This window comes from Stegastes partitus, unplaced genomic scaffold, assembly GCF_000690725.1.
Source record: "Stegastes partitus isolate 25-593 unplaced genomic scaffold, Stegastes_partitus-1.0.2 Scaffold569, whole genome shotgun sequence".
Taxonomy (NCBI): domain Eukaryota; kingdom Metazoa; phylum Chordata; class Actinopteri; family Pomacentridae; genus Stegastes; species Stegastes partitus.
The window spans coordinates 78,085-92,920 of record NW_007578300.1 but is presented as its reverse complement, the minus strand read 5'-3'; the positions used below and the strand labels follow the sequence as shown (position 1 = coordinate 92,920).

The 14,836-nt window shown below is 47.2% G+C and overlaps 1 protein-coding gene across 1 annotated transcript; it reads right to left on the bottom strand.

Annotated features, from left to right (window-relative positions):
• Positions 1–535: 535 nt before the first annotated feature.
• On the bottom strand, positions 536–13,555 carry LOC103362336 (prostaglandin G/H synthase 1-like). Its single transcript, XM_008288663.1, has 11 exons — positions 13,467–13,555; positions 13,298–13,372; positions 9,556–9,672; positions 9,197–9,337; positions 8,333–8,476; positions 8,080–8,261; positions 7,334–7,417; positions 5,898–6,144; positions 3,877–4,163; positions 2,005–2,152; positions 536–1,136 (listed from the first exon to the last, which is right to left on the bottom strand). Exons 1-11 carry the CDS (start codon positions 13,471–13,473, stop codon positions 787–789), a joined length of 1,782 nt encoding a protein of 593 aa, XP_008286885.1. The 5' UTR covers positions 13,474–13,555; the 3' UTR covers positions 536–786.
• Between the last annotated feature and the right edge of the window lie 1,281 nt (positions 13,556–14,836).

The window sequence follows — 14,836 nt, the reverse complement described above, 5'->3', positions numbered from 1 at the left end:
AAACCGCTGAGGCCTGTGTGGATCCAGTGAGGCAGATTCAATATGACTAAAAACGATTAAATACATATATTTAAATAAATTATAAGACTGAAGAAACAAAAGCAAAAAAATATAATCTATTCTTTAAATCTTTAAATTCTGACAGAAACTGATTCACTTACAAAACAAAATTAACTAAATTCATTAAAAAAAAATTTAAAAAATAATGGAAAATGAATAAAAATAATAAAATACGAAATTAAATGCTTTGTTTTTTAATATATATTAAAAAAAAAGAATAACCACAAAACCTCAATAAAATTTAAATATAAACTTTACATTTTAAGATTTCTGGGGGAAAGTTGTTAAAGGTGTGTTTACATTTTGTTTATTGTAAAACGTCCTGTTTCTTGCGGATCACAGGTACGTTGAGTCCAGAGAGGTGAATGACGGCTGGAGGCCTGCAGGTGAGCGAGGTGAACTACTTCCACCTGACCATGATGACGTGAGTCATAAAAGCACAAGCAGAGCAAAGAAAACACAAACGGACAGAAGCTACTGACACATCCAGTATCTTCAAGGCTCAGAAGACGTTTATTTGCTCAACATCAGTGAGTACAGCGATACCACATGAAGCGGTTTGTCAGCTGTAGTTTCTGGAGGCAGACCTGCTCACATGGACTCCTCTCCTTCACTGCAGGCGGGATGTACGTCGCTGTGTTTGCACATGTTGTATGGAAACCACCTTCTACACCTGGTCTGAGCAGGACGGTGACAGCATCATTAAGATCAGCAGGTGATTGTTCATCACAGCTCAGTGGACAGTTTCCTGGGTTTGGCCTCCTCCTCGTTTCGTGGGACGTGGAAGTCCACATATGGACACCACTTGGTGTTGAGACACACCAGCTTCTTCAAAGTGGACGTTTTGACGATGTTGAAGCCCGTCTCTCCTCCGAAGGTGCTGGGCTTCCAGTATTCAGGGGAGCAGATGGGGTTTCCCTGCAGACCCTTCAGGGAGAAGGGAGCACCGATCTCCACCATGCTCTCACCAAATATGCCGTTCAAGCGAGTCTTCTCCAGCATGATGCCGGGGTAAAACTCCAGAGCATCTATGTCTCCGTAGAGTTCCTCCAAGCCTCGAGCCATTTCTACGTCATCTGTTTGAAAAAGACAGAATTTACTGAGAGTTTCTTATCAGTGATTATGTCACTGAATCAGTGTGTAACAAGCAGAGAGGTTTTCTGTTTACTGTCGAACAGCTGGCTCCGAATGTACAGGGCAGCAGGGAGACTAGGGAGGGAGGCCACCGAGTCCCCTGTGACTCCTCTGGAGGAGGTACAACAAGGAGACTAGGGAGGGAGGCCACCGAGTCCCCTGTGACTCCTCCTTCTAGTAACTCATTCAGAGGAGTCACAGGAGTCTTGGTGGCCTCCCTCCCTCGTCTCCTTCTTGCTCGGTCAGGTCTTGAGGACGGCCTGCTCTAGGCAGATCTATGCATGTGCAATAGTCCTTCCCTTCCTTAATGATGAATTTAACTGTAATCCAAGGACACTCACTGACTGGAAATGTTCTCGTATCCCCTTAGTTTTGCTTGTCTACAACCTTTTTGCTGAGTCGCTTGGAGGGTTATGTAGTCTTCAAGGTGCAGTCACATCCAGGTTGGTTAGTTGGACTAACTAGCTTTACCTTTCCAGATAGCAGCTGGCTGCCTAGCTTGTTAGTGTCTACAGCTGGTCCTCACAGGTGTTGAATGTTTGAAAGGGACAGAGGACAGTACATGTGGGCTGTTAAAAAAACATCAAACATCTTCAGTTACGATGTACTTGAGTTGGTCGCTCACGGTCATCTTCTACGAGCGCCACAGAACCATCCAGTCCACGCTCCCAGTCAGAGGTACCACAGTCAGACTAGGATTCATGCGTCCTGACTCAGACGTGAGGAAAAATGCCTGCAGACGCTTCAGGAGCTTTCATGCCTGCGTGAGTAGCAGCAAACGGAGCTTCAGCTCATATCTCATCCGCTTACCAGTGAATTCATTGAAAGACTCGTACGGCTTCAGGTTAAACTTCTTCCTGTATTCATTGAAAGGCTGCACACGAGCGACTCTGGACTCTCTGATGACCATTTCTGCCACTTTCAGCACCGTCTGATGGGAGTTGCGACCGCCTCCTATCTGGAAAACAGAAACAGTTACTCCAGTGTTACTCTGATGAGCAGCGAAGGCGGCGAGGCTCAAGGACCCACACTGAGCGTCTGGCTGGTTAGGAGGCAGAAATCATGTGTTGCATGCACCAGAGGATGTAGAGAGGTGTTAAGCAGAGGTGTTATCTGAGAATACGATCCCTCCCTTGAATCGAGGAAGTCATTGTGAGGGGAAGTTCACATGAACATGGTCGGTTTAGGGCACACAGTGGTTTAGTGGTGATGGGCTGCGTGTGCTTCATCCACAGGCTCAGAGTAGAGCCCTCTGTTGGCCCGTTCATTACCTGTAAGGCTACAGGTGAGGCTACGTCGTCGGTATAAATGTTAATAGAAGAAGAGAAATGTGTGCATGTGGAGGCTTCAGGAGGCTGCAGCTGTAACACCAGAGTCACAGCACATTAAAGACCAAACAGATGATAAACGACTTCCTCTGTGATATTTCCTGTCATTTATCTCGATGTGATCCAAGCTGCACAAACAGCATCAACCATTTGGCAGTTATTCCACTGATGCACTTCACCACCTCTGTCTACAGACAGTCAGTCAGAAATCATGTCAGCAAGTGTTTTCAGTGAACTTCAATGTAAATCTGCTCAGTGGTGTAACTGAGACGCAGACAGCATGTTGTAATAAGTCTGAGGGTCAACAGGGTTCAGGACGTGTTGTGGTCAGACGACGTGCTGGGAACTGAACACCAGACGTGTGTTTGTGCTTTGTGAACGACGAGGCTGTGGCTGTGAATAGACTCTGGTTACTGGTTACCGGTTACCGGTTACTGGTCTGCACTTATACAGCACTTCACAGTGTGTTTCTCATTCACACACATTCATCCACCAGTGGCCACAGCTCCATGCACGGTGCTGCTGCCATCAGGAGCAACGTCAGGCTCAGGACACTCGGACTGTGGAGGGGTCGAACCAGCAGCCTTGTGATTGGAGGACAACCTGCTCCACCTGAGCCACAGCCGCCCACAGACTTTGTTGTTCTAAAGTCTTTGACTCGTTTGTTCGTCAAGACATGTCTTTTCAATCTGAGCATCAAAAACACCAGAAATCCAAAGAAATCTGACTGGAGCTCTATTTATGATGCTACTATGGCCTCCTGCTGTAGCATTAGCGCCACCTGCAGCCTCTGGCGGTGAATGCAAACATGCAGGTTGAAGTTTGATTTAACTTGAGGAGAAAACTCCACTTGTGAGTGCGTCTGCCTTTGCTGCAGGCAGATGTTCCTACTGTCTGTAAATACGGTTCAAAATAAAGAGAATCATCCATCCATCATGTCTCCACCTTCATCCTCACCAGGGTCATGGGGGGCGGAGCCTATCCCAGCTGACTCAGGGTGAAGGCAGGTTCACCTGGACAGGTAACCAGTCTATCACAGGGCTACACTTAGAGACAGACAACCAAGCACACTCACATTCACACCTACGGACAATTTACAATCAGAACCAAATATGGTGAATATAAATGTGTCCCTCATGGTTTCTGATGTTTGTCTCAAATGTGAGGATCTTTATGCTGTAAGAGACTAAATTAGTTCAATTTGATCTCAGCAGGATTTTAAATGTTCCGTCCCCAGACTACCTTCACACAGGTACGTCCTATAGCAGGAAGGTACGAGCTTCTTGTTGCAAACCGCTCATTATGAGCTTGTGTAGCTGCTAGCTTGTCCCACATGTTGACTCGTGCACACTACCTGTCCCGCAGGCTGTCGAGAGAAAGCATCCACCAGCTTCTCCACGCCGTAATGCATGAGCAGGGAGGTGTTGTATAAGAACTGGGAGTAGGGGATCTCCTCTCCGTCGATGAGGAAGCTGTCGGGCATCAGTGGGTGCCAGTGGTAGAGCTGGCAGAACTCCAGGGCGATCCGATTGCTGTACTGGAAACGTGCGCTGAAGAGCAGCGATGGGTCGAACTTGAGCTTCAGCAGGTAGCCGCTCAGGTGCTGCACGTATTCCTCTATTATGATGTTGATGATCTCACCTGGAGGCAAAACGTAGCATCAGCTGATAAAGTCAACCAGAGTCAGTGAGCTGAAGCAGACATCAGAGAAGGCTGAAGAGATTTTACTGGTGTCTAAATAGTTATACGACACATGGGTCAGAACCAATGTGCACGTGAACACACGGAGGCCCTGGTGATGTGCACATGCACACGGTGGTTAGACCTGATAGATGTCCATGGATAGCATATCAACCATAAGAACAAGCAAAGCACAAAGCCTCACTCTCACACACGTCCTGTTCTCACTCTTTATTTAGTTGGTTTTAGGACATTTAAACAGAATTTTGAAGCTCCTTTTGGTGCCACTAATCTTCAGACCCGATTACGTTTAGAAGCTCCTCTAAACCTTCAGCTGCACAGTCACAGTAGAAAACCTCACAGATGGGACTTCTTGGACCACATCAGAATCATGCATCCAGCAGCCCTTAAACATCCATCATCTCTACACCTTCATCCTCACCAGGGTCATGGGGGGCGGAGCCTATCCCAGCTGACTCAGGGTGAAGGCAGGTTCACCTGGACAGGTAACCAGTCTATCACAGGGCTACACTTAGAGACAGACAACCAAGCACACTCACATTCCACACTCCACGTAGAAAGATCCCGGGTGTCCTCACCGGGACGCCAACCGGCGACCTTCTAGCTGTGAGGCCACGATGCTAACCACTGAACCACCTGCAGCCTCGGCACTTGAACAGAAACTATTGACCTGATTTTCACATTATAGAATTTAATGTCTCTTTAATCGCCAGCAGGTGGCGCTGCAGCCTTCATCAGACCCATGTCAGTGTAGAAGAAGCCCTTCTAAATGCGACGCAGTCACATCCGGTGTACCAGAGGAATCAAACTCTTCTGTTCCTCCACACTGGGACTGGTTCACTCAGGGTTCATGTTATTTTGTCCACCCTGATGACACACCACCGATGTCTGCCTTTGGTTCATAACTACAAGTCAATGAACATGAACACATTTTACATGTTCTCCATCAGCTCTGTGCGACCCGTTTACATTCAGACATGAAGCCAGCGGTTGGTGCTGATGTGTTCTGGTCGGACTTAAGGTGTGAAACATGGACCACCGTCAGAAGCCCGGAGCTTCTTTCATAGACGTGTTAGTGACGCTCTGGAACGATGAACACGTCCAGGTATTATGGAGGGAAACCCTCTGATTGGTGGGAAAAGGTGACTCATGAGCCCAGTATAAAGCATGTTGTGGTGTTCTGAGGGTGGAGGTCACCCTGGACACAGGACGGAGCTGGTATGGGAGGCAGGTCTGAAGGCCAGGTGAGAACAAACGGACGCTGCATTTAGTTAGAAACCAAAACCAAAGTCTGCTTTACGGTGTCACGTATGAACTGTATGAACTTCCTGCTTTCAGCTTTTTATGCCGTTCGGCTGCTTCTGCTGGTTTTACAGACTTCACATGCAGCCGTTTCATTGGTGTTTCAACCTGCGTCCATCCAGGGGGCAGCACCTGACCGTTAACCTTTATGTTGGTCATTTAAGTGCACTGACCCTGAAACACAAGCAAACCAGCCAAGACACTGGAAAACACAATCTGTGGCCTGTCAGGACATCACCAGAGTCACTGAGGAGGTACGATGGTGCTTCTGATCAGTTCCTTCATCTTGGTCTATGAGTGCATGTCTGAAGCAGCAGGCCACTTCTGCTCCACATCGACCTGCAGACTAACCAGTTAAGGACATTTACTCACCAATGATGATGAGTCTGGTGGTCTGGAACAGCTGCTCATCGTCCCAGCTGGGATGCTCAGCCTTCAGGACGTCACACACTCTGTTGTGCTCCCTCAGCCATATGGTGGCGTACATGGTGAGGCCCGGCAGGAGGCCGAACACCTCCTGACCGATGGCCAGGCGCTGCTCAGCTGGGAAGGCTTCAGGGTAAACCATGTGCACGGGCACCTCAGACACCGTTGGGGGGTACATCTCACCGTTCACCAGCTGTGGAGCAGGAACCGTCCATCCAGTTAGTGCCTCTGCTGGAGTTCAAGCCACCGAAATATCTAAATATCACATTTTCTTTCTTATATATATATATATATATATAGAGAGATATTTTTTTTTTTAAATCAACATACTCTTGTCAGAGCTTTTTTGTGCCCCAAGACAAGTCACGCAACAGCCAAAGCAGATCGGATGTGTTTTATTTATGACTCTCAGATAAAGATGATGGTATCTTAAACTGTCACCACACCACGAGGCCTTCGTCGGAGGCTAGATAACCGTAACCATGACGCTGAGGTCTCTCTTGTCTCTCTTTTAACCGCCAGCAGTGCTGACTGGGAGATGGAACATGAGATGCTCAGAAGTTCAAGTGACGAAGGACGAGAACGTTATTAAAGACGAAGCTCTCAAGACGGTTGAACACAGATCTGGGGCGACGTGAGTTATGAGGAGGTCAATTTAAATTCAGCATGCTAACCCCAGTTATTATGGTTATTAATCCAAACCTTATCAGGCGTTAGCACAGAGCGGCTCCAGAAGCAGCCGTTTTACTGTCAGAATGAACAATTTGTCAAACAAGCAGATGCAGACAGTTCGTCTAACATGGAGGGAAATACGTTTATTTGTTTTTTCAGTTGGTGAACTGATTCCTCTTTTGTTTTACTACAGATATATAAATCTGCATCTAGCATAGCTTAGCATAGCTTTTCATAAAAACTGGCTAAACTATTAGCCTGGTTCTAACGATAGTTTACAAAATCCTCCTCCCAGTATCTGTATAGCTCACGGAAACAGTTTGTTAAGTTAGCCCAACACTTTCTAGCTTGCTAGTCGGCAAAGCTAACTGACTGCTGACTCTAGCTAGCAAGACGGTGTTAGCTTAGCGGCATTAAACCTGCAAAGCACCAGGTTAAGATCGCTGTTTTTGTCAGAATTAAGTAAATGAGATGCAGGGTGCTTATTTGCAAACTTCTGAGGTTGCTGAAGACAGTTTTTGTCATGCTGAGGTAGCAGCAGGCTAGCTCTTGCTCTGTTTGGGTCTGCATGCCAAGCTAAGCTAACAGGCTGCAGCCACCTCCTACATGCAGGGACGGTTCTGTCCTCCACTGGTTTTAGAGTTTTTGATCCAGACACAGCCCAGACTGACTTCATACTTCTCTGAACATGGCAGCAGTTTTTCTACGACCTGATATTTCAGCTTTCCGTCTTCATGAAGCCGAAGCTGATGCTGTCGGACCAGCTCGTCTCCGTAGATGTTGCTGGCGTCTACCTGGTGGGTGAGACAACAAACGCATGCGTATCCATCAGTTAATCAACACGCAGACATGCTGTGTGGCGTTTAAACCTCTGAAACCAAAGTAGTGTTTTGCAGCGAACTGAGTTCATTTTTCACTGCAGCGTAAAGTCGTGCATGGCGACGGCACAGCGAGGGTCAGAATCAGCTGGAACGCCCTCATTCATTACAAAACTAACAAACACAGACTTGAAAGCCGAGTTTCTTGGACCATTTATGTTGCAAAACTTGAAAAGAAAAAATGGAATCGATATATTCAACATTTCTCCACCTGCCAACATATGTCACTCATACTAAAAAAGAAAACATGACTCTGTATACTGGTGATGTTTCACTGCTGATATTTCTAATCTGCTGTCATAAACGTCTGCTCGGTGTGAACACTGCCTGGACTTCTGTGACTGGAGGTTGCAGCAGAAACACTTCATGGCTGACTGAGGAGCAGGATGTTGGTTTGGGAATACTTTAACTACCATATAAGATTATCTGTGTTTGCACCATTTCCAGGCGGTGATAAATGATGGGTCTAGTTCTGTGACTTGTTTGGAGACAACATGCAGCTTGAACCTGCTGGTGGGTTTGAGGGGTTTCCAGGTGAACGGTTCAGGCCTGATTAAATCCACCATTCAGTGTCTCACCCCGTGTCCCAGCGCCTTGGTGAAGCCTCCTTTAACTTTGTGGTTCGTCTTGAAGAACTGGTGGGTGAAGTGTTGAGCCATGAAGGCAAACATCAGATTGGTTCCCTGAGGATCCGGCCTGAACTTCTGCCTCCTGAAGAACTTCTCAGCCAACACTTTGGCATCAGGAAGCACAGGTTTACCTGCAGAGAAAGAACCATTTGAAGCTCTCCTCTGGAGGTCTGTGGCCTGTGCCGAGCTGTGCAGGTCTCACCTTTAGTTCCCATGGGCAGAGGGCAGTCCTCAGGTACAGGAGGGAGCAGCCGGGTGTAGTAGGAGGTGTTGTAGTAGGACTCCCAGCTCAGGTATCCGTACTTGGTGTTGTAGGTCGGAGGGCTCGGAATAAGGTCGCTTCTGACTTTGGGACAAACACTAGTTTACTACAAATGTCTTCATTGTGTATTTTGCACATTTGCTAGCTCAGATCCTACTGAGGTGGTGAAAATAAGACTCTGCGATACGATCACAGCTCAGCAAGTTCAGCTGAAGATCTTCTCAACATTCTGACGTTAGGTTTCTTGTCAGTACGACTACTGTGAGAAAGGTCTATTCATAAGTGAGCCTACTCATTTAAATCCTTCCTCGGCAGCCCGTTGATGTGTTCCTGACTGGCTAGCATCACCACACTAGTCATTAGCATTAGCAAGGAGCATGAAGGAACACACACACGGCCAGAAGCACAGAGACCAGAAATATCTTTTGTGCAGTTATAAAACAAAAAAAATTAAAGTTGCATGAAAAAAAAATAATTTACCAGACAAAAAAAGAAAAAGCTTGAAAAACATTTCCTGCTGCTATGTGCTGCTAGCGCTGAAGCCACGGTGACTCCACATGAAGTTCTGTTACTACTTATTTCATGTGTTTCTATCGGAGTCTCCTGGATGCTCGCTGTGAGCGCTGCTCAGTCTCTGATTGTATGTTTGACATGTTTGCTGGTTTATAACCTTGGAGCACTGCTGTGGCAAAAAACAAACACAAACAAACAGATGACGGAGCGGCTGGAGGCCTGCAGTGAGACACAATCAGTTTGGTGGTGTGCTGGCTGAGCGGCTTGTTGGGGTTTCATCGTTCCACCAACCTGTCAGCACTAATCTCATGAAGGCGTCTCTCAGGAAGGAGTTGTTGACGAGGTCCCAGAACCACTGGAAGTGAGTGAGGATGAAGTGGACGGCCGAGGGGCTGGGCTTCAGCAGCAGACGGACTCTGGTCCAGAACTCCGCTAAAGACCAACAACAGACTTTGTTTTGCAGCGTTTCTGTTGAACACATCTAGTAAATGGTTTATGAGCAGTGCGCAATGGCTTTGATAATGGATAATTATTAATCCATTAGTGATTTGTAGATCAGATATCAGCCATCAGAACCCTCGGGACTCGAGCAGCTACGTCTACGCTGACATCCTTCAATACGTGGAGGAGTCACCTGAACAGAAACTTACGAGCGGTGCAGTTGTCTCCAGAGAAGCCGGTGCGAGTGCAGTCACACTGGTAGCCGTCTGGCCCGACTCGCACACACACTCCTGAGTTCTGACACGGGTAGTAACAGCAGGGATTGACTGCAAACCAGGAAGAAGACGGTTGCATTACATGATGGACGAGGGGCAGAATGCAGCTCCTCAACTAAACCGACCCGATGTGCAAAACAAATATCAAGACAAACAAAGAAGCTCAGAGACACACAAAACAGAGACAGAGGTGTGAACCTATAACCTGTAACCAGGGATGTAAAGCACCTCCAAAAGGACACAACATGACAACAGAGGTTTAAAACCACCACAAAGATACAGACACAAACTGTCCATGACAATGAAAAACAACTGTAGACATGTTAAATGAAGACCGAGATACAATCAGTAAAGGAGATACACAAAACTACCGCAACACGAGAGCACAACGTAGAGACACCAAACGGCTACACCAAGACACAACACTACCACAAAGAGATAAATACTGAAATTAACTCAAAAGACACACAACAAGCAACTAAGATGGACACAGAACAGCTATGAAGAGAATGACTAGCAAGACTCTAAACAACTACGAAGACACACTAAAGTGTTGTAAGGATACACAAAACCTCCACAAAGACACGAAACGACTGAAAAAGATGCAGAACTACCAGAAGAATCTGACTCATACACACAGAGTGGCCACTGTAATGCAAAACAGCCACAAAGACATGCAAAGCAACACCATCCATCCATCATCTCTACACCTTCATCCCCACCAGGGTCATGGGGGGCGGAGCCTATCCCAGCTGACTGAGGGTGAAGGCAGGTTCACCTGGACAGGTAACCAGTCTATCACAGGGCTACACTTAGAGACAGACAACCAAGCACACTCACATTCACACCTACGGACAATTTACAATCACCAATTAACCTCAGCATGTTTCTGGACTGTGGGAGGAAGCCGGAGAACCCGGAGAGAACCCACGCTGCACGGGGAGAACATGGAGACTCCACGCAGGAAGATCCCGGGTGTCCTCACCGGGACGCCAACCGGCGACCTTCTAGCTGTGAGGCCACGGTGCTAACCACTGAGACACCTGCAGCCCAAAGCAGCTTCAGCGTAACACAACCTGACTGTGAAGGAGCCGGCTGTGCGGTCTGGTGTGGTTCTCCTGTGGAGATGGTGGCTCTCCTTGTACGTGATGCTTTCAGGCTCATAGTCTGTCCGTGGCTGTAGGACTGAGTAACAAACAGCAGCTACTTATTTAGCTTCCAGACCAAACTGCTGAGCACGTCGGCTACTTTACACATTAAATAAAAGATTAGAAGCACCAGTGGAGCAGAGTGATGACTGGGACTCAAACAGGAAACCAGACACAGACAACCTGAACCCTTCCCACCACCGAGGGCCTCTGAGCAAAACTCTGGACCCACTGAGTGAAGCTCGGCTGCATAATAAAGGTCACAGTGTGTCTGTGCTTCTGACGTTCTACCCAGAACACAGTGTCATGGCTGTCTGACTGAAGTCTGGCCATGAAGTCAGTGATGTGTGCACCAGGCGGCCCCTCCACATATCTGCAACACGACTTCCTGTCCTGCCTTCACACTTGCAGACGCTCTGTGAGATAACGTGACTCTGCAGCGTTTTCTTCCTCATTAGCAGCGAATGAGAGAACAGATAAGCAGCCTGCACAGACATGAGCACATGAAGGCTTTCTGGAAGGAGAAAGTGACAAATGCTGGTTGTTCCAGACCCACTTGAGTCCAGTCCAAGCCACAGAGATGCTCTTTAAGAACAGGATCAGGTTGTCTCAGTATTAGTGGATCCATTCAGGGGCAAAGGCGACTTTCTGAGGAAAACACATCCTGCATTTGTTCTGGTTCTACTGAAGTCTGGATGTTGATTTATGTTCTGACTCTGAATGGGATCAGGGATCAGTCAAGTGTTTTTCGAGGTAAAACTCCCGTAGAATGAATATCTGGTATATTCTACAACTTAAAGCTGAACTACATCAGACTAAAGCGGTGTCTCTGGCAGCCTCCAGGCATGCTGATCCAGTTAGTCGGTTATCTGTGAGCCAGACTGGTGTGCTGTGGTCATTATGGAGGAAGGACGATGTTCAGCCTCAGTGTGACTGTAGCAAACCGACCAATCTGTTTATTAACTGTTATGGAGGTAACTAAGTACAGCTGAAGGGCTTTTACTCGAGTACTTTGAGGTGGAAGCCTATAACGTATGGTACAGCAGTATATTTAAATTCAGTTCTGACACGTTTCTCTAGTTTTTGCACTTTGACTATAACTGAACATGCTGGACCTGTGGTGCTGGTTCTGTGTGACACTGAGTCCCTCCAGCATGACAGCAGCACATGTTCATGTGAACAGACCAGAGGACTGTGTTCCTGCTCACAGGCACTTCTAAGAGGTGAACAGTGGTTTATAGGGACATGAGGACACATGTTAAAGAGCTACAGCCGTGTTGGAGGGCAGTGGTTTCCTCCAACCGGCTTCACCGCATCTCTCCCTGACTGTCGGTGCAGGAGGACTAACAGTCAGTGAACAAGGCTGCTGGGTTTTGTGGTTCTGGCTGGAGGCACCAAGCAGCTCCTGTCTGTCTGCTGTCATTATGTACATTAGTTCTTGTTGTTGAAGCTACTGGATATCTATCTATCCATCCATCCATCCATTCATCTATCTATCCATCTATCTATCTATCCATCTATCCATTCATCCATCCATTCATCTATCTATCTATCTATCCATTCATCCATCCATCCATCCATTCATCCATCCATCTATCCATCTATCCATCTATCTTAATGAGCTTACCCGCTGCAGCTGTCATCGATGCTAAATAGAGGAACTTAGAACAACGTCTGTCTAGATCTCAGCACTTCCTCCTCCCTGCTGCTGAAGCTGACTTTAGTGTTTTACTCCTTTACAGATGACACCCTTCTGGCTGCATAAAAGAGAAACAAGTGATGATTTACGTTGTTTGTTAAATAGATTAGCGGGACTGCTAACGGTGACGGACGCATACAGGCGGCAGATTCAAGGACAAATCAAGTCCTGGTGAAGACCTGGGCCCTGCATGCTGTAGCTGGAGTTCTGCCTCATCTGGGGACGTGATGATGGTGATGAAGAGTTGAACACATCAGTCCAGAGTCTCACACAAATCTGTTAAACCTGGTTCAGGTCCGGTGCCTGTGACGCCACATTCACATCATGTTCCTGCTCATCACAGCTCATCCTCACATCAGGACGGAAACGCTTCACGTTCAGAGCATGAAGGTGATCAGTCAGAACAACCCGGTGTTCAGAAGACCAGTGGACCCAAATCACACCAGCTAAATGTCCCCGACTGCATACCAGAACCACAGAACCCCTCACTGTTGGGCTCAAAGTCTGTCCTTCAGTCTGTCAGCGTGTCTGTCTGTGTTGCTAAGGACGGTCGCTACGCTGATGATGTGATGCCGACATGCCAGGACAGAGGCGTGGACGCTGCCTCGGGACAGTAACACCGTCAGAGCTGTTTGTTTCAAACTAGTGTAGAAAATAAGAAGGAACTTGTTGAACTCTCTGCAGCTCACGTTTTTCTTTTAGCTCCATAAACAGGAGAGGAAGAAGCCCACAGGTCAGCTTCATCAAACACATGGATACTGATGTCATTCTCACACAAGCTGTGATATCAGCAGTCTGTGCATCACACACAGGATGAGGAACAACTGACCTGAGTCTCCAGCACACGATGAGCTCTGCAGCAGCAGCAGGAGGACGAACCCCCAGACGGAGAAGATGCTGAACTCTGCTCAAAAATAACAGAACAACAGCTGAATATTAACATGATGCAGGACAAACATGTGACATTCTGCAGGCAGGTAGATAATCTGGGGCCTCACCTTTCATGGTTATTGAGATGAGATGAGAAGAACCTCCAGACGTTGTTTCTCAGCGTTACAGAGGAAGCTCCTCTCTCCATAGACCAGCTGAGGTCTGCTGAGATGGTCTCACCGGCTTTATAAGAGCAGCAGAATGGGCGTTCACACGGCTTCCTCCACTTCCTCCATTTGGTCTGCAGGAGAGCTTAAAGAAAACCTTCTGCGACCGGCTTCACAGGTTCTTCTGTTCATAAAAACTTAACTGTAGCTGCTGGAGACATGGCTGGCAGTGTGATGTTCTTGATTCTGTCTTCAAAGATCTAAAGTGTCATTTAAATCATAAGAGTGGAAACAAAAGCAGGTTGAGGCTGAAGGACTTAATGTGAAGCTCTTTATCGCCACCTGCTGGCACATCAATGTAACGTCATGATTAGAGGAAGCTTGTAGGATTCAGACGAAGGGTTTGGGTTCAGTCTGCTCTTTCATCTGCTGATCCTGCTTCAAACCAGCATTTGTAGCCTCTGTAGTCATCCAGCCGGCAGCTCAGGTCGACGTGAAACCCACAAACACTGCTGCTGCTGTTTTATCCCTTCAGCAGCTGAAGCAATGAGGACACACCTCCAGACACGTTTGATAGAAACCTGCCTTCGTTCAGGCCTCCGCTGTCATTTATCCTCCGTATACCTGCTTAGAGACAGAAAAATAAACCGCCAGGTGAATCAGGCAGGAACTCATTTTAGATTGATTCACTTCATTGTCATCAAAAGAAATCAAAATGACATCACAGACAGGAAGTCTTCTTTTTACTTCCCCTGCCAAAGGTTCCCAATCTGCAGAAAGCGTCTTTAATAAAACGTCACATCTGACTTTGTTCTCACATGAACAACAGCAGCAGCATGTTGTAGCTGCTGAAGACGCTGCTGGACAGAGCTGTGGGCTGCTGGGTCAGAGGACCTGCTTCCTCCACTTCAGAGAGCTTTTGTTGAGCTTTTATGTTTTTTATGTGTGTGCTTGTTGTGTTTTAATTATTTCTATTTATTTAAGTTTATTGTTATTATGTCAGCTCTCTGAGAGGCGGCTCATACAGAACCAACCGTCTTTACTTGCTGAAGGGCTGAGACCAGCAGCTTATCACACAAAACACCTCAGAAACACCTCAGACCTCAGAAACACCTCAGACCCTCTGATGCAGCAGAGAGCAAAGATGCTCCTTTTGTTCCTACCTGGACAGGAAACGGGGGGGAGGAGCTAAATCACCTGTCAGCTGAAAAAATGGAGGGAAACCGTGAGGAGGGACGGAGAGGAGATCTCCACAAGACTCCCCCAGTTTGTTTTATCATCGTGACCTGAAGCAGTGACCTGAGAGGCTTCACATGGAGGAGCTGAGTGGG

Coding starts and splice junctions, on each gene's coding strand:
- LOC103362336 (XM_008288663.1), bottom strand. Junction 9,338..9,555: donor TGGAGACAACTGCACCGCTC/GTAAGTTTCTGT, acceptor GTTGGTCTTTAG/CGGAGTTCTGGACCAGAGTC. Junction 7,418..8,079: donor CCAAGGCGCTGGGACACGGG/GTGAGACACTGA, acceptor CTCACCCACCAG/GTAGACGCCAGCAACATCTA.